The 22751-nt window shown below is 41.2% G+C and overlaps 1 protein-coding gene across 2 annotated transcripts in view; it reads left to right on the top strand.

Annotated features, from left to right (window-relative positions):
- The window catches only part of CHCHD3 (coiled-coil-helix-coiled-coil-helix domain containing 3), a 260383-nt gene that overhangs the window by 50946 nt on the left and 186686 nt on the right, over window positions 1–22751 (top strand). For both annotated transcript variants that reach the window (XM_039519888.1, XM_039519887.1), the window contains exon 3: window positions 3241–3322. In XM_039519888.1, the coding sequence (XP_039375822.1) occupies window positions 3241–3322 (82 nt within the window). The remainder of the gene's footprint in view (window positions 1–3240; window positions 3323–22751) is intronic.

Below are 22751 nucleotides of genomic sequence, written 5' to 3'. Positions count from 1 at the left end.
GGAGTGCCAGAGATGTTGAAGCTAGAGACTGTGCTTTGTGTGGGAAGGTTTCAGTCACTAGCTCTGGCTTCTCTGGTCCAGCAAAGGCACCCACTTCTCAGCTTCCAGCTCCCAGGCGTCACCTCTCTTGGGCAGAGACCTACATGTCTCTCCCTCCTGTCTTGAGTTTTTTCCAGGCTGCACTGTTCCCTGCATATGCTGCTTTTGCCTCAGAACTTAAAAACAGCCTAATTGCCCACAGCTATAATGTACAACACAGGTCTTTCTAAGTAATCACATTTATTCTTAAGGTGAAAGCATTACAGAGAAAACATAGTAGAACAAGTAAAGAACCTATACACATACTAATAAGTTTACCAAAGATCACCCCAGCTCCAAAAAGAGCTCTGGTAGCGCTCAGTCCTTCAAATCTCACACAAGGGTTATTCTGTGGTTACAAGTTCATCATGCCTTTTGCTCAGAACAAGAACCCCTATGCAGAGGTGAGTCTTTCCTTTATACTAGTTGGGTCTTTGATCTGTGAATACGTAGGTAGTCAAACAGTGGTTCTCTCCTTAGTGTGTAGCTTTAAAAGGTTGGGTCTGGAGGTGGGAATTTGCATTTAACACCTCCTCCCCCCAGGTATGTCCTAGGTAACCCACTTAACTTGTTTGTCCCAAAAGTTCCTTCTTGGCTGGCATATTTAAAATAGTCCTTTGAAGTTCATAACATTTCCCAGGGTTTACATTGGCCATGTCTCCTCCCTAGAGAAGTTACGTACAATCCCACCATTACACATAAACTTTGCATTTATAATACAGTGGACTCCAAAGATATTTAAACTTAAGGCAATTTTTTACAATATCTTTGGCAGATCTTATTGAATTATCTGTCACGCGCCTTTCCTGGAAACGGAACCTTGTGATCTAAATGTCCTAGGCTCCCAGGTTGAGTATTGACACCCCAGAAGCTTAAGCACTTCCTTATTCAGAGTTCCACCCTTGTGGGCACTCAGGTTTATAGTTTACCCCTCCAGGGACATGTGATAGTTGAAGTAAACGGACACAGGCCTTGCAGAAGCATTTCTAGAACAATAATTCTCTGCTTTAGACAGCATGAGATGCACAGATCCAGGTAAAACAATGAGCATCTATATACCATTACCTGCCTCAGGTTCACATGAGTTGTGAGCATTCTTTTGGGTTCATGTCCTTTCAGGGTTCCAAGACCCCTCTGTTGGTCTGCAGTCATCCAGTTCATGAATTCTCTGAATCACAGTTTCTCTCTCTGACCCCTTCAGTAAATCCCATCTGCTCCAACTAGTCCAGCAGCCAAAAGGTTCCTTCTTTTTAAGGAAACATGCTCTTTGGTACCTCTGTCCTGAGCTGCTCAGCCTCTGGGTGTAAATGGCTGTAGTAACACCTCATTCTCTAGGGATCTGGAGAGAGTTGGCTTCACTTATTTTGCAGCTCTCCCTTCATTCTGTCAGGTCATGTACTGATGCCTTAAAAACTCCTGCACCCCAATCTGGGTCTATGCTGGTTATGTGATATGTATGTATCTCGTGAACCTTGTAACGAATACTTGTAATCACTCATAACTCAAGCCTGACCCCAGAGATACAGTACCTTCCCTCTCAACTTGTGTATATTTGATTTTAAATGTGAACTTTAATAACATTTTCACTTGTTGATGGTCCTTAATGATGGTCAGACACTCCACCCTGTCTCCTCAGCGCTAGGGGAGTATCTGGAAAGAAGTAACTATCCGAGTCCAAGTAGGTAGCAATAAAACAGTGAGTGGGTAAACTGAGTCTCCATAAAAATACAGAAATTTCCTACATTCTTAACAGAATCTTAATTGCTTTGGTTTGATCTGTGATGCTCACTGAGATGCTGGGGGAGATTAGTGTGTGCTGCAACATGTGAACTATAGATCCATGTTCCTTAAGGTTAATTGATACCTTTTGTATTTTTAGCTTTTTGAGATGCTCTAAAATATGAGATACATATTTGGTACACATTAGGAAATAGAGTAATCCCATATAATAATAATAATAATCAGTGTCTTTATGAAATTGGAGAGAGTTTGAGACTCTGCTGGGTTAGGCCAAATGCAGATAAGACCAAAGCAGTAACAATGATTTGATGAGAGCAACAGGAGTAGCTGGCATGGTTGAGCTCTCTAGCCCTGGTTAAGAGATGGGGGGGATGAGTCTGCTATTTTTGACTCAGGCTATGCAGTCTTGGACTTTTAGTAGGTTCATGGCTGATTTTTGGAAGACCAAATAGTTGCCTGTGGTGAAGGGTTTTTTTTTTTCTTTTTTTTTCCCCTTTCAGTCTAAAAGTGTGTAAATCTTTCTCTGATGTGGACCTGCTTCCCTTATCCATGCCTGTGTCAGCTTGCGACATGGCTGCTGCAATTTCACTCTGTGGTGCTACACATTGGGACCATTTAGTCTCAGGGAAATGCAAAATGCAGCAGGCCATTTGAGTGATGTGTGAGGCAGTACTCTGGAAATTGCACTGATTTCTGTAAAATTCCTGGGTGGAGGTCAGGCTGCTGGCTTTAACCTTAATGTCTTAAGTGCTTTGGGATCCGAATATGATTCTTTCTTCTTGCCAGAGTGGAGATTAGAGGAGGCACTTGAGATAGTCGCTTTAAACAAAAGGGAGCTACCAGAGGAGCATCCTTCTTACTGAAGCAAAGAATCCTGTGGCACCTTATAGACTAACAGACGTTTTGCAGCATGAGCTTTCGTGGGTGAATACCCACTTCTTCTTGCATCCGAAGAAGTGGGTATTCACCCACGAAAGCTCATGCTGCAAAACGTCTGTTAGTCTATAAGGTGCCACAGGATTCTTTGCTGCTTCTACAGAACCAGACTAACACGGCTACCCCTCTGATACTTGACATCCTTCTTACTGGAACTTGTTTCCCTCCTAACCCAGTTTACTTGTTGATGCTCAGGTGTTAGAGTTCAAAGTTACAGGAAGATATATGTGGTGTGTGTGTGTCTCTCTTGTGACATGACATAACTTTTTTTTGGTGGGAGTGTGTTAATTGAAAATGTGGAATGAAGACAATTTAAAGAAAATGTGTACATTAACATTTGGAAGATGCTTAGATTGTTGAATAGAGAAATTAAGAAAATAAAAAAAAGTTTGCAAAATTTTGCTTGCTTCTGTAATTGGACATAATACTCTGTTCCTGCAACACATTTTTCACATTTAAAGTTAATTTTTTTTCTGCTAATTGTAGTTAATGAAGAAGAACTAAAGAAAAGAGTAACTGAAGAATTGGCATTAGAACAAGCCAGGAGAGAGACTGAAGCTCAAAAAAGGTTTGTTTGTAATCAGCTGTAACTATATTTTTCAAATGTATTTAATGCTTTTGATAGTGTTACAGTAACTGAGGAGGTATAGATCTGTTTAATGTAAATATTGAACTACAGTGCCATCAGTAGAAACTCTTAGCAGTCCTTATGCTTATATTGTATGTTTTGGTGTTAAGCATGTGTTAAAACAAAGTAACTGATATTCCATTGCTTTGACATCACAAGCCTGACTTGCCTTGTCAGGCCAGTTTCTTCACTTTTTAAACTAAATCTCAGACTTCTCTGTAGTCCTAGAAAACACTTTGCTGCATGGAAATAACTCTAAGAAAAATGAAGAGGTGTGCTATTTAGGTTTGGCCTACTCTTAAGTTAGGTTAACATAGCTATGTCTGTTCAGGGTGTGGAAAAAACACACTCCTGACCATCATAGCTATGCTGACCTAACCCCCAGTATAGATGCAGCTAAGCCGATGGTAGCTATGTTGAGGGAAGCATTCTTCCATCAGTCAGGGAGGTGGTATCCCTACACTGAGGGAAAAACCTCTTCCGTTGGTGTAGGCTGCATCTGCGCTATGGGGTTAAGCTTGCGTAGCTATGCTGATATATAGCCTCTGGACATTCCTATATTACAGCTGTTACAGTGGCAGAGCAACGGTGATGTAGCTGTGCCAGTGTAGTGCCATAGTGTAGACGCTTCCTATGTTGATGGAAGGGGTTTTTCCATCGATGCAGTTAATCAATGTCTCCTGCAGTAGTCAGGTCAATGGAAGAATTCTTCTATCAGCCTAGCCACATCTACACCAGGGGTTAGGTCAATCTAATTATGGAGCTCAGGGTGTGATTTGTTTCATTGCTCTGAGTGACATAGCTAGGTCTACCTAATTTTTTTAAAATGTAGACCAAGCCTCTGTAGTGTAGACACAGCCTTAGAACTCTCCTGTTTTGATCAAGAGTAAATTTTGACATCAGGAAAAGTGTTAGTTTCTTGTCCAATGTTTCTGTGTTTTGTTATGGTGCTTCTGGAACTGCTTTAATACTTAGTGCTCGCATAGTGCTTTGAAGATGCAAAGTGCTGTACTAACAGCTCAGTGGAAAGAAGCTCCTTCATGATTTCTTTGTGTGTCCTTTTAATTTATTATCTATGTCTCACAAATGTTATTTACTATGAGTGGCTGTTTAAGGGATCACAGGGAGAAGAGGTTGAGGCCTTGGTTCCTGAAATTGTTAGGACATATTTTAAATACTGTACAATAATCCATTAGCAATTATTTAAAAATATTTAAATTACTAACCAGGTTTTGGAGAATGTCTGTTCTGTCATTAGTTACACATACTCAAGTTAACTAATCCTTTCATGTTCTGGGTGCATCATATATATTTTTAAACATATGGAACAAAAATCATAAACCAGGTACTGTCCTTTCCCTTTTGAGTGGGGATAAAGGCTCATTATGGTAGATTTCTTAAATCATAATGTAATGAGTACTACTAAAATTGTCTGCATATATTTCAATTGTTTCCTGTACAGCACTACATTATTTAATTGGATTAGGTTAACGGAGTATATAATTGGATACCAGAATACAAACGCTCTAAAACATAATCAGTCCCCTTTGATTAAGCAGTAAAGCCAATCAATATGTTATGGTAAAATCTCTTCCCTTTGAAATATTACAGCTATTTTTAATTTAATTTAGAAATTTTGATTAGTACTTCCATGAAATATTAACTTATTGCAATTTGTAAACATTTTTACCATGTGGAAATTTTTATTTTGTGGTTCTGTTATTTTATGACTAGAGACTTTCATTGGTGGATATTTTCATTTGCCCTGCCTTGGTAAAAGGCAGACTGGCTTTGTCAGACCTTCTTTTCCACATCTGATTTAATGTTTTGCAAAGATCACTGCTGACAGTCATGCCTGAATTTGGCTAGTGATAAAGAATTTTGTTGTCAATGTAAGAAAAATACTATAGGTGATGAGATCTCTCTTATCTTGTCTTAAAATAAGATGAGGTTTGAGGGGCCTATGATAAGAAAACTCAGCTGCCAGATCTTGGCAGTAGTCTTTGAATCTTGTACATACTATTCTTGAGTAGGAAAGAAGCATCAGGGTTTTATTTTTTCCTTCCTTTTTTTCTTCTATGCAGTGTGCAAAAGTTATTTAAAATGTTTTCAGCACAGTTTCATTAATTTTGTCAAAGTTGTCTTGCAGTCTTAAGAAGTGCAGATTTTTTTCTAAATGATCTTGGTGTGAGGACTTGATCAGTTATTATGAGTTACATTCTAGTTGGTATTTGCATTTTATGAATAGAATTACTCTGGCTAATATAGAGCTATGGGGTTGCAAGTGTTCCACTCTAGATCTGGCTCTGCTGAACCCTACAGAAGCTGCTCTAAAGGTCCCTCTGTGAATGGGTTTATGTCGCTCACACGAAACCAAACACCCTTGCTCTGCCCTCTGCCCCACCCCTTCTCTGAGGCCCCAGCTCCACCCCCGCTCACTCAGTGCCACCTCCCTCTGTCGCTCGCTGGCCCCACCCTTACTCACTCGCTGAGGGGTTTGAAGTATGGGAGGGGGCTCTGGGCTGAGGCAGGGGTTTGGGGTGTGGGCTCTGGGCTAGAGGTGCGGGTTCTGGGGTGGGCTCAGAAATGAGGGGTTCAGGGTGTGGGAGGGGGCTCTGGGCTGGGGCAGGGGGTTGAGGTGCGGAGGAGGGAGTGAGGGCTCCAGCTGGGGGAGCAGGCTTGGGCGGGGAACCTTTTTTCTGTCACAGACCATTGACCCACAGAAAAAAATCAACCGGAGGCCACTTACCTGCTGGGGGGGTTGGGGCGTAGGCTAGGGGCTCCAGCCTGGGGGTGGGGAAGGGGTGGCACAGAGGATCAGGGCTTCCCCCTGCAGTGGGGCAAGCCTGAGCTTGCAGTTCCAGCCCCAGGGGGAAATGACCCCAGGCTGGATGAAATGAACCATGGGGCCGGATCCGGCCATAGTGCCACACCCCTGCCCTAGGTGTAGGAGCTGGAGGGGGGACAAACATACTGGCTGCTTCCCGGGAGCTGCGTGGCTCAGAGGCTAGCAGGGAGCCTGCCAGCCCTGCTGCACGGCGCCACCAACCAGACAGTCAACGGCCCAGTCAGCGGTGCTGGCCGGAGCTGCCAGGATCCCTTTTCGACTCTACTGAGCAAAGTTCTGAGTCATGATCCATACTTTTTAGTAGAAGCAAAATGTGACCCCCGTCTTCCTTCTCTGGAACTTCGCACACCAGTCTGCTAAGGCCCCTCTCCGGCCCACCGCTACCTATTTGCAGAGTCCATGTAATTCTTCATTATAATTGAGTTAGAGCGCAGAAGGAAGCAACTTACCTGTAAACACTAGTAGCCCAACATGTCAAGAACATATCTTAGCAAACCCACTTACCATGTAATGCTTAAAATTGTTTGCAGCCTTCCAGATGGTTATAAACATCGGTGGGGAAAGAATACTTCAGATGGTATCCCTTTTTAAAAATTCAAATGCAAAAATGTAGATAAGATCTTGAGGCTTAGGTTAATTCTGTTTCCCTACATATGCGTTAGCACCTATTAGAAGACAAAATGCAACAAAAGTGTTACTGAAATTTCATGGAGTGGTTTATGTTGTGCATATGTCAAGGCTCGTACATCTGGAACTGTGTATTAGAAAGGAAGTTGATAGCCATCCCTGAATGACACAATGCTATGGGGGTATATACCATGACTGTTCTAGGCCAATTTGCCAGGAACCTAATGGTGTACATGTGAGTAGTAAAAAATATACAGTTGTGATTAACTTCTCACCTGCTCCCTCAATCCATTTGTCAGACTCTTTGACAAGAGAAAAATGTCACCAGTTCTGACCCCTAGCCTTTTGACATCTTTCTCACAGCTTTTATCTCGAAAAGCAAGTCAGCACATCTAATATCTTTTTTGATGAAATTTGTAGAGAGGTGCGTGTCTGTCAGAATGCTCATGCATCAAAAAATAGCTTTTAAATGTTTCACCCCAGCTCTTTACATTAGTGCAGTTAAATGATACCACATTCTATTATAAAAACTTAGCTGTGCTTGGCTTTTTATTTCTTTTGTAAGCAATTTAATTTGAAAACATATTACTTTTTCATTGCTAGCTTTTCTTTATAAAAGCACTTAAGGGTGGACTGTATCAGAATGTACATTGAGTTTATGCTTTGGTGTTGCTAAATTAGGTTTATAGCTTTTTACACGGAATGGCATGCGATACATAGCTGTGTTTTTATTCCTCTTTCAAAAAAAATCTGCTTTCTTCAACCTTATTCTCATAGTAAAAATGCTATTAAACTTAAAGATGCTTTGAAGCATCTGAAAAGTGTAATTGTTTGAGCTGAGGTATCTAATAAAAAAGGGAATGTGCTGATTATCTAAGTGCATCTGTTCACTGTATATGGCTACTTCCTGATCTCATTATAGGATGACTTCTGCTGTCTTCAGAGATCAAAGTGCAAAGGAAAGAAATGACTTGATTACACAGTAGTACTAGTGGCTTCTGGATTCTGTTCTTCATTATAAAAATGCAAATTCTCAAATATTCTCCTCTAGTTTTGGTTATTGAGGGGTACTTTGCATTCATTATTGGTTAAAAGTGAAAAACAACATCTAATACATTTTATATCACTTTCAATTAAAAATAAAATTGAAGTTGAAATGAATTATGTCCATGTTTAACTTTGCACATTGAGTTCAAATGGACTTCTCACATACGTGAGCACGTGTTTAAGGATTTGCAGGATTGGGCTTCTCATGACCTCAGGTTTCCTATGATCTGGCATTGGTTACCAGCTGCCACCACCAAACTTCTCACTAGGAAATTGTACTTTGGAACCCCACTCTTTCTGCTTTTTTGTTATGAGGACCCTGTCCCCAAGTGCAGGGATCCCCTGATAGGGACAGTGGGTGTTCTTTGAAGGCTGCTGCAGAAATCCCTTTTCACCATACCTCCACTTGAGGAAGAATTAACAAAATTTGTAATTTATTATGTAAAATTAAAACCTAGGAATCCACTCAGGGCTAATCATCTGGCAGTGCCCACTGTCCTTTTCAAGCCCCAGAAAAGCTGATATCGTACCCCATTTCAGGCTTCTTTTTCATGAACCATGGAGTACAATGTACTCCTAATTTGGTCTCCCCCGCCACCCTGTTGGCAGCCAGGACCTCTGTCATTTCTGATGGGCCAATCTCTGGATTTTGGAGAGACGTTTCTTGGCAACTTCAGCAAGCGCAGACCAGACTACCTCCTGCTGGTAAGTCTCCATGCTCACTTCTCCAAAGGTCCTTCTCCAACTGCTGACTTTTGAATAAATATTTCCTAACATTTTCCACAGAGCTGAGCGCTGCATTTTTGTCAGTGCTCTCATAGACTACATTGATTCCAAGACTTCCATTTAAAAAGTGTGTGTGTGTATTTGTAAAATACAGATCTGTGGCTTGATACCTTTGCGTGTGTGAGTTTGGGTGACTGAGTATGATGCTGCATCCCATCATAGAATATCAGGGTTGGAAGGGACCTCAGGAGGTCATCTAGTCCAACCCCCTGCTCAAAGCAGGACCAATCCCCAGACAGATTTTTGTCCCAGATCCCTAAATACCCCCTCATCTGTTTGTCTGAGAACATGTCAAGTTAAATCCTGGGCAATAGGTCACACAATTATCAGTCTTCAGATCAGTCCACGATTATCTCAAGAACACACATAGTTATTAAACTAAAAGAATTAACACTATGAGGTGATATTCTGGGAGTTCTGCCACTGACTTCAGTGGACCCAGAATTTCATCCTATGTTTCCATTACCTCTACTTTTTTCACCAGATTATCCTTTGACTTTTCTTAACAATGTTGTAATGAACCATCCGTACAAAGGTTATACTAGGAATGCAGCCACCCATGCTGACAAATTGGGTTAATGTGCTAGCTGTACATGGACTATTCCTCAGTACATCTTTTTAAATGAAGACAACACTCAAAATGATTTGGGGAAAGGGTACACGTTAGCCATGTGTTGTTCAATCATAGAACCTTAAGATACTGCAAAGTATGGCCTTAGAACAGGGGTCCCCAACGCGGACAAGCAGCCGCCGAAATGCCACCGAGAAGTGGCAACATCAAGAAGCGCTACCACCGAAATCCCGCCGAATTTCGGCGGCGACGCCTCTTGATGACTCTCCTTCACGGTGGCATTTCGGCGGCGACGCCTCTTGACATTGCTGCTTCATGGCAGCATTTCGGCGGCTGCTTGTCCGGCGGCCATGGTCCTCAGCAGCTAGTTGTCCGGCGCCCGCCCCACAGAAAAGGTTGGGGACCACTGCCTTTGAAACTCCAGTGCGGGACTGAGTTAGCATTAATTACAGGCACTTGTTTTAAATAGCTGCATTATTTGTTTCTGCTGTTTGTTTTTCCACATTTGAAATGCTTTTCATATACTTTTCTTATAATAATAATAATTAATAATAAAAAGTGATACTGTGACTGTAGTTCAACTTCAGCAGAGTTTGTACTTACTATCTTTGAAATATTATGCAGGCACATCTACTGAGCTACACAGACTTTGGTTACAGTCAGGGGAATTTACAGGTGTTAAATTTGTCACAGCAGGGCCCCTGTATTTTTCATTAAATGTTACAGAAGCACATTGAGAAAAGGATAAAGATAGAAAACAATAAAGCAGAGCATTCACATAATCTGTTCACCATTTCGTATCCGTAGCTACATTCCTGCAATATTAGAAACAAATTAGACTTGATGTACTGAAAACTAAGAATAAAAATTAGTGTAAAGAGCAGTACATCTCTTTAAAAAACAAAAATTAGGCCTCTGTTAGAGTCTTTGGATGTTACTTAGCACTGAGTGCATGAAACTTCTCAAACAATGAAAAACTATAGGTGTCTGCCTAGAGTAGCTTACAGCCTAAAATATACATAATTCTGTAAAAGATGACCGAAAAGAGTCGAGTAAGAGGTTTTACAACAGTAAAAATCAGGAAATGTTTGTTTACACACAGTTTTTCCCCCAAGTTGGTTAAAATGTGTGGACAGTATCTGGTACAGAAGCAGGTGTGGGGGTGATGTTAGTGATTTAATTCTTTGTCAAGATACGAAATTGTATAGAATATGTGAATAAAATTTTCAGTGCTTGTAATTGTCAGGGCAATCCTCAAGGGGGGCAGGATGATGATAGATAGACCTTGCATTTCTAACTTGGCTTGTGTCACTATTCTGATATTCAGTTGTTAGCTATATCTATATGTTCATATCGGTAATGATGGTAGTTTGAACTTGCTGTGGATGTGCCAGTAAAAGATTTTAATGTAATTGGAAATATTTGTCTTGATGGCACAGAGATGGCGTGCATCGTGCCAGATGATGCCATGGCTCATGAACTTCAGAGATGAGAATCTGCTTCTGGTCAGCAAGATGCACCTGCTCCATTGAGTTCTGCTGAGAAATCTGCACAACTCAATGGAGCAGCATGCATGCCTTTGGAAGAGAGTAACAGCATTAAGCTAGCACTAGAGATCACGAAGTAAAAAAATTTATATCCACAATAGAGAGAAATGATATTAAGCTAGATGGGTTTGTTGCCAAGAAACAAACTTATGTATTATGAAATCTCAGATTTTCCAACCCTCCAGTGTTATCCTACTTTCATAGTTTTCTGGCTTATGCTATTACTCAGGCTTGCCATCTACTGCCAGTAGGTGGTACTTGGAACTATCCTTGTTAACAGTGGTGGGTGACTGACTACATAATAACTGTTATAGTTGCTCAGATTGTGCCTTTCATCTGGGTATGTTGGAGCATATGTAAATATTTAACATGCTTCACAGAACCCTTGAGCGGTAGAAGAGTAAGCATTCTGAACTTTAGAGATGGGAAAAATGAGGCACAGAGGAGTTAACTGATTTGCCCCAGGGCATACAGAATGTTAGTGTAAGAGCTGGGAATAGAACCCTAGAATCTGACTGACAGGTTCCTGGCCTAAATACTTTTGCAAACTCCTCTCCTCCTGGAAGGCGGTGCAGGTTTAACATGGAAGGCGGTGCAGGTTTAATATGCAAACTGCATAGCAATTAACATATGGTAGATATCTTGACATTCTGCCCCTGGAAGCAGAATTATTTGTTCATTAGTGTGCTTGATGCTGTATGAGACGCAGATCCATTTGCCTCCAAGAGTTTGCAGTCTAAAAGGCAGGTGCAGAAAAAAGTGTATAAAAGGAATTCAAAAGGGGAGATTAAGTTAAACATTTTATTATGATATTGATGAACTTGTAGCTGAGGTTTGCTTGTTGTCAGTCTTAATAGACTGTTGGATTTATTTCACGGAAACAAGGAGGATGAGTGAAAGAAGAGACTTACTGTAAAAGACAAACAATAACTATTGCTTACAAGTATTTGCAATTTCTTTGCCTGTCAAACAACCTTATTGATCTTGGAAATAGTTCAGTTTAACTAAATTTTATTTGTGCGTTTTGTTTGATTATTTCTGTTCTACATGTGTGTATGTCCATGCATTTCGTATGTGATTTGGCAAAACATTCATGACGTATGTTAACACTGTATCCCAAGACACCTTTCTCTCATTCAGATTCCTACTGGAAAGAGCACTGCGTCTGCTGTGCCTGTAAGACGTGGTTGTTTTTATAATGAAAAAATAAATTGCTAACTATCCATCCTCTCTGGATTTCTCAGTGACTCTTGGTTTCACTTGTAAGGGACTCTTTTTTTTGTTTACTGTGCATTGTTAATTATTTTCCCTATTTACGCTGTAACTTTCTCCCTTGTCCTAAAACAAAACAAGTACTAATTGTATGAAGCTAGGATTTTACTAAAAAACTAACGCTTTGTCTGTCTGCTTCTCTGAGTTGATGAATGGGGAAATGTAGGAAACAGTGTATCCATGAAATAGTAGTCACTATGTAAATTGTTCCATGAGGGCTTGTATTGATCTGAATTTTGGTATCTTGTTGGCTGGGACTGTGGGCTGTCTTAGTGCATGGATCAGCCTTCTGCTAGCAGCTGTGTGTACTAATCCTAGCCATAGTGATCAGAGTGAGGATCATGGACCGTGTTCTCTGCTGATGTAAATTAGCATAGCGCCATTGAAGTCAACAGTATGTTCTCTGCTGGTCTGTTGTGAGAACTGGCTAGTAGGTCTTGTTCCTCCCAATCACTTGAGAGGAACAGAAGAGCATCTATACTTGGTCAGATCAGTGGTCCATGTAGCTCAGTAACCTGTCATCCGGCAGTGACCAACACCAGATGCTTTAAAGGGACTGAACAGAACAGAGCAATCCTCAAATGATCCATCCCCTGTAATCCATGCCTAGTCAGAGACTTATGGACACCCAGAGTATGGGGTTGCATAACTTATCTAATTCTTTTTTTTTTTTAATCCAGTTGTAGTTTTGGCCTTCACAACATCCCCTGGCAATGAGTTCCACAGGTGTGGGATTCTCCTTGAAATCTTCTGCCGTGAAGACCAATGCAAAGAATTCATTTAGCTTCTCTGCAATAGCCTTACCTTCATTGAGTGGCCCTGCTGGTTGATGTTTGGCAGGCTTCCTGCTTCTGATGTACTTAACATTTTTTGTTGTTATTTTTTGTGTCTTTTGCTAGTTGTTCACATTCTTTTTTGGCCTGTCTACTTATACTTTTTATGCTCCATTCTGTTTTCCGCACTAGAATTTGACTTCCCATTTATAAAGGTTGCCTTTAATCTCCTCCTTTGCTTTGTTTAGCCATGGTGGCATCTTTTTGTTGATCTTACTATTTTTTTTTTCATTTAGGGTGTGCATTTAATTTGAGCCTCTATTATTGTGGGTTTTTTTAAAGTTTCTATGCAGCTTGCAGACATTTCACTCTTGTGACTGTTCCTTTTAATTTCTGTTTTACTAGCTTCCTCATATTTGTGCAGTCCCCCTTTCTGAAGTTAAATGCAGCTATGGTGGGCTTCTTTGGTATTCCCCCGCCCCCGATGTTAAATTTATTTATATTATGGTTAATATTACCTAGAAGTCCAACTAGATTCACCTCTTGGACCAGATCTTGTGCTTCACTTAGGACTAAATCAAGAGTTGCCTCTCACTTTGTGAGTTCCAGGACTAGCTGCTTCAAGAAGTCGTCATTAACGGTGCATGGAAACTTTACCTTTGCATCCCGTCCTGAGGTGACATGTACCCCAGTCTGTATGGGGATAGTTGAAATCCTGTATTATTATTGAGTTTTTTATTTTTGTAGCCTCTAATTTCCCTGAGCATTTCACAATCACCATCATCCTCCTGGTGAGGTGGCCCATAGTATATTCCTACTGCTATATGCTTATTATTCAAACATGGAATTTCTATCCACTGAGATTCTATGGTACAGTTTGATTCATTTAGGATTATTATTATATTTGACTACATGTTTTCTTTAACATATAGGGCCACTCCCCCACCAGCATGACCTACTCTGTCATTCCTATATGTTCCTTTATATTTTGTATCCTGGGAGAGATGGGATTTTTTTATGCAAGAAGGACAAATTGAGGGGAAGAGGATTCTACAAATCCTAATGCCAGCTCAGGACTTGTACTCCCTAATTAGGTAAAATGTAACAACTTTTGTAACTTTTTATTTCCTAGTCAACAGTGACGTGTATGTGCGTTTACCTGGATAGCTTTGTAAAAGCTTCAGATGTGTAGTTAGTTTGCTGATGTGTAACTCTCTTGGAGGGATGCTGGCAATGACCTTTTTCTGCATGCCTGATTCTCCCTGCCCCCACCCCCCTTTATGGGGCTTATAAAGTAATGACAGAAAGCACAGAGAAAGGGCTTGTACAACTAAAGCCTATTTTATTGAGTCTTTTTTTTAAAGGAGGCCCTTTAAAGCAAGTTAATCAGTCAAAAGACACTGTCACATACTTGGGAGCTTGAAAATTAGAGCTGCAGTAGATTTGCTCTAATCAAGTTTGTATTGTCCTGGGTGTTAAAAATATCTCCCACAAGTCAAACACTCAGTTCTTGAGACATAAAAAAATCACTGTCTTTAAATCTTTTCCTCCCTCCAAAAAACCCAAAGCATATAAGAAATATGCTCCTGTGTTGTTCAGTGGCTCAGCAGTAGTTACTTACCAACTCTGTTCTGAGACTTGCTGGGCACTCTATTCCAAGATCTGAAATTGTTGATTTTTATACACAAACAAGGAAACAAAAAGTATTAATTATATGGAAAGCCGTTGCTTAATATTTTCTATTATAAAAATTCAGCAATATGCAGAAATTAACTTAAATTGGTTTTTAAACCCCTTTGTAGAAACTCTAATTCCTGTTCGAGTTGCTTATTTTTCTTCAATTGAACCCTTTTCTTAATTGACTTAACTTAAGCCAAAATAAGTGGTCTCAAAGCCTCTTGCACTGGCTTAACGAAGTCAGTTTTAAATTGTAACTTTAGTAAAACCAATTCAACTCCTTTTATGTATAGAAGCCTCTAGTTTGTTTTGTAATGTCATCCAGTCCTTCCCTGCTCAGCTACATACCAAAGTTGCTTGAGTCTGCTGGGACTGCCAGTGGGGTTGCTAATGGTGACTTTTTTTCATGGATAAGATCTGTTGGTTTTATCGTAGGTCACCAAACAACTGTCAGGTGGTAATAACTTTCAGTAACTACTAACCTCTGCCACATTTGAACCATCTAGTCTTATAAACTTTGTTATATGAGGTTCACCTGACAAATGTTTTTAGTGAATACAGTCAATTTCTCTTCAAACATTCCTTGTTAATGAATTGCTAAAGTTTGTTTTATATGGCCCCAAATAGTGTGGCATTTTATGTGTCATTAGTTGGATGACTTATAGGGTTGCCAGGTGTCCGTTTTTTGATCGGAAAGCCCAGTCAAAAAGGGACCTTGGTGGCTCCGGTTGGCACCGCCGACCGGGCCATTAAAAGTCTGTCGGCAGCACAGTAGGGGCCCAGGGCTAAGGCAGGCTTCCTACCTGCCTGGCTCTGCGTGGCTCCCGGAAGTGGTTGCCGGGTCCCTGCGTCTCCTAGGCACATGGGTGGCCAGGGAGGCTCCACGCGCTGAGTGCTGGCTCTCATTGGCTGGGAACTGTGACCAATGGGAGCTGCGAGGGAGGGGCACCTGCAGGCATGAGGACAGCACATGGAGCCCCCCTCACTGCCCATGTGCTTAGGGGCCGCAGGGACATAGCGACCGCTTCCTGGGAGCCACGGTAAGCTCCACTGGGACCCTGCATTCCCTCCCGCATCCCAACCCCCTGCCACAATCTGGAGTCGCCTCCTGCACTGAAACTCCGTCCCTGAGCCTGCACCCTGCAACACCCCTCACACCGCAACCCCCAGCCTGGAGCCCTCTCCCACACCTGGAACCTCATATTTCTGTCCCCTTCTGGAGCCTGCACCCCCAGTCCAGAGCCCATACCCTCCCCACCCCCTCATCCCTGGCCTCATCCCAGAGCCGGCCCCCCCCCGCTGGAGCCCTCCCACACCCCAACCCCCCTGCCCCATGGAGCCTCCCTCACTGCCCATGTGCTTAGGAGCCGCAGGGACATAGCGACCACTTCCTGGGAGCCACGGTAAGCTCCACCGGGACCCCGCATTCCCTCCCGCATCCCAACCCCCTGCCACAATCTGGAGTCGCCTCCTGCACCGAAACTCCCTCCCTGAGCCTGCACCCTGCAACACCCCTCACACCCCAGCCCCCAGCACCCTTCGTCCCCAACCCAGAGCCCCCACCCCCAGCTGGAGCCTGCACCCCCTCCCACACTCTGAGCCCCTTGGCCCCAGCCTGGAGTCCCCTCCTGCGCCCCCAAACTCCTCATTCCTGGCCCCAACCCAGAGCCCTCACCCCCAGCTGGAGCCCTAACCCCCCTACACACCAACCCCCAGCCTGGAGCCCTCTCCCACATATTTCTGTCCCCTTCTGGAGCCTGCACCCCCAGCCCAGAGCCCACACCCTGCAACACCCCCCTCATCCCTTGCCTCATCCCAGAGCCTGCCCCTCCAAGCTGGAGCCCTCCCACACCCCAACCCCCCTGCCCCTGCCCCAGCCCAGTGAAAGTGAGTGAAGGTGGGGGAGAGCGACTGACCGAGGGGGCAGGGGAGAGATGGAGCGAGCAGGGGGAAGGGCCTCAGAGAAGGGGCGGGGCAGGGGTGTTCAGTTTTGTGTGATTAGAAAGTTGGCAACCCTAATCAGAAAGTTGGCAACGACCATAACAGGGTTCAAAAAAGAACTAGATAAATTTGTGAAGGGCAGGTCCATCAATGGCTATTAGCCAGGATGGGCAGGGATGGTGTCCCTAGCCTCTGTTTGCCAGAAGCTGGGAATGAGGGATGGGGATGGATCACTTGATGATCATCTGTTCTGTTCATTCCCTCTGGGGCACCTGGCATTGGCCACTGTAGGAAGACAGGATACTGGGCTAGATGGACCTTTGGTCTGACCCAGTAGGGCCATTCTTATGTTCTTAATAACTTACTGCAGCCTCTGTCTGACATATTTCTAAACCGCCTCATCCATTTAAGGAAAATCCTTGAAAACTCTAAATTAAATTTGAAAAAAATGTATACAGTAGTTACCTGAAGGTGGGTCTCAGTGGTACATGATCAGAATGGAACCATTAGTTTCTTATTCTTTTGTTGTGGTCAGGTTTGGGGTGGGGTGGGGTGGGGTGGGGTGGGATGTCAGTATATATTTGCAATACATTTTGCCATTTAGTTGATACTCTGGTCTGTTTGAGTGCTCCCCACCCCACACCTTGGTTTGTCAGATCTCAGCAGTATGTCACATATATGACAAAATTCTTGCAGTAGACAGCTTTTTGCAGAGGAGAACAACAAATTCACCAGTCAAGGTACAAAGTGAAAGAAAAATGAAAAACAATATTGGAAAAGAACCCTTTGGGAAGCTGCACAAAAATGTTGTATTAAAATCAATACTGAGGCTTGACCTTTTGTGGTACTGTATATTTTAAAGCTTTCTATTGACTTCTCTGTTAATAGCATGTTTATTCTAGCTTAATGGCATAGATCTGGAAAATAAAAAGGAAAAATAAAATTCTTTATTGATGCTAGTCATTTTAAGTTTGACCAACGTATTTTAATTTATAAATCATGCATACATTTTCTCTGATTCGGTGCACATGGGTAGTACGTTAGGGATTGTATGAATTGTGAACTAGACTTAATTTATTTTTTAAGTAAACTCTCCTTTTGCTGTGACATGTAACTAACTCTGATATATTACCTTTCAAATTAGAAGAGTTGCTTCTTCCCATATACGGGGGACAAAAATCTGGTTTAATCAGAAAAATGTTTGTAGTTTAATATGCTGAGGCTGAGAGTTCTTGATGATGTGTTGATGCGTTGTGTAAGCAGACAGCGGCAATATATTTACAGTACTGCTGGCTATATGATGGAGGATTGACAGCCCTCACATCTTACAGTGGAGTGTGCCGGAGAGTATAAAGTTCATTTTGGGAGTCTTGGAGCAAGGATTTAATAACTTTTGGAATGAATGACCTTTGTCTTAGAAAGCAGTTGGGGACATTATCTAACTGGTAACTATATTTAGGAATATAGGAATTGTCATATTGGATTGTACCAGTAGTCCAGTGTCTCTTTGATGGGCTAGTATCAAGTGCTTCAGAGAGATTCAAGAAACCCTGTAAAGTGCAATTTTGGAATAACCTGCTAGTAGGGGAAGTTTCTTCCTAATCCCTGGCAACCTTGAAAAACAAGTGTTTACATTTTATTTTTAATCCGATGCAGTGTAACTACTCTATTTAAAAACATAACTCTTAAAAGAACATTATTAAGATTGCAAAGTAAAGCACTCAAAACTTAGGAAATGGCACAAGTCAGGTAGCCTGTGCAACCTTAATTCTGCCCCTTTATATGTATGCCTTGATATAATATGTGATCACATAAATATTATTTTTCTACAGGTCTTGTTGAACTTAGTTGCTATTTAATACAACATACAGTACCAAAAAAACCCCACCCACTGTTCATTTCAGAGGATATTTGTAGTGACAGATGAGCTTGGGAAAGTAGACATAAAAAATTGGATACCAGCTGGCAAGACAAGTGAATGTGACTACTGACAGGGCATGATACCATTGCGTAGGAAGGGTATAATCCACACCCTGCAATACTGCTTGCATTTCCAGGTTCAGAGGTATAGTGGGATATGAAATTGAACAAAAAAGAATGTAGAATGGAAATACTCTGATTTCCAAACAGATTTTGTGGAGCATAGAATCAAATTCCTAGGGGAGGTAGTGGAAGGCCATTGGCTGTATATTAAAACAAAATGTTAAAATGGGCAAAATACTCTGATACTGTCGACAACATTCCAGTATTGACCCGATTTACAGGATCAATTTACTTTTCTCTCTTCATAACATCTGTAATAAGCAAACACAATCACAATCTGTTGTGCACATTAAAGTTCAGTATAGTAACTTCAACTCCATAATATTATGTAAGTCTCAGGATGTTTCCAATACCTGTTTCTTGTAAGGCTGAGAAGGGTTGGAAATATCAAACTCATGGAAGCCCGTTTTATTTTCCTTTATTGCGTTTTGTAAAGAAAAGTATTTGGCATTCTCCAACGATGTCTTATTGGAATGATTCTCCATTAATACTATTATACCCAGTCCTAAATACATACAGAGATGCATCTCGCAGACTGGAAGTGGGAACTACAGAGGACACTGCTATATAATTCACTATTACCTTATAAATTCCAATTTTCAGGGGATAATTTTTCATTTCAGTTTCAAAACTCAGCATCTGAACTGATAATTTGTATATGAAGCTTCATCTTGATAAGTTTATATTCCTTTGAGAGGTCAGAAAATGATTTGGAGCCAGTGAGCTATGTTTTAAAGAGAGAGCATCACAGAAATAATACTACTTCACGGTTATGGATTAAAAAGGGCAGGGGAGAGGAACAGTCCTCCTTCCCTACCCCCAATTTGCATTTTAAAACAAATCTTTGCTTTCAAACTGCTGAGCTCTTTCGTTTTGAAAAGTAGCAAATGAGTAGGCATAGCAGAGAAACGCTAATTAATTTTTCATGCTAACGCCCCATTCATTTTAATGGACAATTAATATTGTTGCCACAATATCGTGACTGTCTTTGCAGATTCTATGAGGAGACTTATGTGGTGTTAAATTGGGAAGGAATTTCATTGCAAGTTATACAAAGATGGGGAAAAAAAATCTCAAAACTAAACACATACATAAACTATCTAAAACAGCTTTACTGTTCTGAGATAGACCCTTCATGCCTGTGGCATAAAATCATAAATTAAACTGGTTAAACTCCCCTGTAGTTTTTGCTATGCTGTTTCATGTGAGCACGATTTCGGTTTGCATCTCTTAGAAACAAGGCATCCTGTTGTACCATAATTGCCTAAAAAAGAAAAACTCTGTAAAAAAAAAAAAAAAAAAAAAAAAAAAATAGGTAGTAGTTAAATTGTCAGGAGCCTGTGTCCGGATTGCAGTATGAATTAGCAAGCACAATCTGAGACATTTTTATTGATAATGTTGAGAGCTGCAGATGGTTCTCAAAGCCAATAATCCATCTAATTTGTTCTCTTTGGGTCAAAGCTATTTTGTTTTTTTGTATTTGTACTGTCTAGTTTAGTGTTTTATACAGCTGCCCATCTCCAAACTATCTCAGTGGATATTTATACAGTGTGTAGCATAATGCAGATACTAGTGGAAACAAATAATGATTAAGTCAACAAGGCTTTCTATGGGTTTTCAGCAACTATTGACAATTAATCCAAAAAAGGAATTTTTAAAATAAATCTGTGTATAATTTTAATTATATTTATATAATGTTGAAAACTGGCGCTCTGATAACACATCCTATTCCTTGCTCCTCAGAGCAGGGAAAATAAATAAGTCAAGGCAGCAGGAGATGAACAACGGTGTTTCAGGTGATGGAGGATGTTGGGGGTTACATAGACTGAAGTCAAGGAGGGAGAATTACAATAATTTAGTTTGACCCACTGTGTAACAGGCCATGGAACTTTTCCCAAGAATAACTGCATCAAGTCCCATAACTTATGGTTGAACTGGATCATATCCACACATACACAAATTTATGTATATACTTTAACACTGTAAAATGTAATGGATAAATATAGTGATGACAGGATTTCCCTGTTGATCTAAATCCCCTTTACCTGGCTGGAGGGTGTAGAAGAGATGCTCCTCTGCTGTGCGTTTGGTGTCTGTAGGAGTGGAGGTCCACATGAGTGGAGCTCCACTACTAAGGCTCTCAGAAGAGAAGCAACTGTGGGATAAAGTTCTGCAACACAGGGGAATGTCGGTTTCACTCCTGTGAAGATTCTAGACATCAAAAGTTATGTAGTCTAAAAATATCCCTTGCCATCCATCTATTGACAAATAATCCACTATCTGCAGGACTTTATGGCATAAATTGAAGCCTTTATGAAAAATGATGGTTATTTTCAAATTATGTAACTTAAAGTTGCCCGGGTCTTAGATTCAGGTGAAATTGTCCCCTAAATCAGTTTTCAAGTCTCCAAAATTCAGCCGCTTATTTGGTAGGCTACCAAAATGGATCACTTAAAAACATTTTAAACTGATGAACTAATAATTCATTTTTCCTTGACTTTACAAATAAATTCCTTGTTCCTCAGAGGTAAAATTGCAAGTTTTGGGATGATAATCTTATGAAAAATAAAATGAAACCTTGCCTTAAATGCAAATAAAGGAACTTCAAGTACAGAGTTAGTATAGTGCCTCCAGAATATGTGCATGTGTGTGCATGTATCTAATGTTACAGTTTAACTTTTGAGAAAAATCTACTTTCTTTGTAAAATATTCCAAGGGCTTGGAGCACTGCTTTTGTTTTCTGAACTTTTTCCAGAAGTGATAAGGATACAAGGTGGAGGGAAATGGAAATGTATGTAATACGTTTAGGGCTCTACCGAATTCACGGTCCATTTTGGTAAATTTCATGGTCATAGGATTTAAAATATCTTAAATTACATCTGAAAAATCACGGTGTTGTAACTGTGGGGGTGCCAACCCAAAAGGGAATCATGTGGGGTTCAAAGGCTATTGTTAGGGGGATCATGATATAGCCACTTTTGCTTCTGCGCTGCTGCTGGCGGCGACGCTGCCTTCAGAGATGGACGGCAGGAGAGTGGCAGTTGCTGGCCGAGTGCCCAGCTCTGAAGGCAGTGCTGCTGCCAGCAGCAGCGTAGAAGTGAGGGTGGCGTGGTGTGGTATTGACACAGCTCTGGGGTGCCCCCAATCCTGCCCCTGCCCAGTGCTTGGGGGTTAAAGAGGCCTTGGGCGGGCAGGCTGGCTGTGTGTGTGTGTGTGTGGTGACCAAAGCATGCCCCTGACTGCGGTGTCCTGGGCAGTCGCTCACCCGTAAGCCTGGCCCTACGCCCCCTCTCAAAAGTGACAACCCCGCCCCCCCAACATGCTACCTTTACTTCTTTGCTGATGGTGGCGATGGTGCTGCCTTCAGTGTGGCAATACTGCAAAAGAAAAGTGTATAAAGATTTTCTGTTGTGTTTATAAAAAAAATTCAGCAAGGGAGTAAGGGACTAACTACTCAATAGGGAGATGAGTGAAGCTGACTGTCAAATGAACAAAGAAAACTGGAAGAAAAAAAGATTTTTTTTGCACACTTTGTCACACAAGTATTACTTGTAACTATAGTAGGTACAAAAATTTCAGGCGAATGTGATTTTCAAGTTATATCACTTAAAATGCAGTGAAGGCTGACATTTTCTGTGAATACTTGTATACTTTCTAATACTGGGTTTAGAAATGAAATCAGGCAGAGATTTTTGAAGAAAGCAATTACTGTTAGCATTGTCAACAGAAAAGCAGCAAAAATAGACTGGTGTTTTTTACCCATAGCATACAAAGCCTTGTGTGAATCCAATAATTTACATAGAAGTACAGTTAGGGAGCTTTCTGATTTTTTAAAAAAAGGCACAAACATGGTAAGAAATCATTTTAAAGTAATAGAATTAACTTGAGGTGAATTCATTGTTGGGTTCTAGTATAGTCTTCCATGTGCCATGTAAGTGCGTTGTCACATTGTATCTGACTTTCAGTAAGCAATCATCCTTGCAATCCCTTTCAGATTTTAATTGTAAATCCTGAGATGCTGTGTCTCTTCCCTCACCCTGCATACTTTTTGTCTCTGGAGACAGGAGAACTTAAATTATCTAAGTTTTAATGAAGGACACTGGATAAACTTTTCAGTCAGATGAATAATGATCAAGTTACTAGAAATTCAGTTGAAGAAACATCAATTTCACACTTCTCAGACCCCAGTTTAAGTTTAGGTTAAAGGTTTTCTTGGAGTCTGTAGCCTCTTTTCTGG

Source organism: Mauremys reevesii, linkage group 1 (assembly GCF_016161935.1).
Source record: "Mauremys reevesii isolate NIE-2019 linkage group 1, ASM1616193v1, whole genome shotgun sequence".
NCBI lineage: Eukaryota > Metazoa > Chordata > Testudines > Geoemydidae > Mauremys > Mauremys reevesii.
This window is presented reverse-complemented; position numbering and strand designations above follow the sequence as displayed.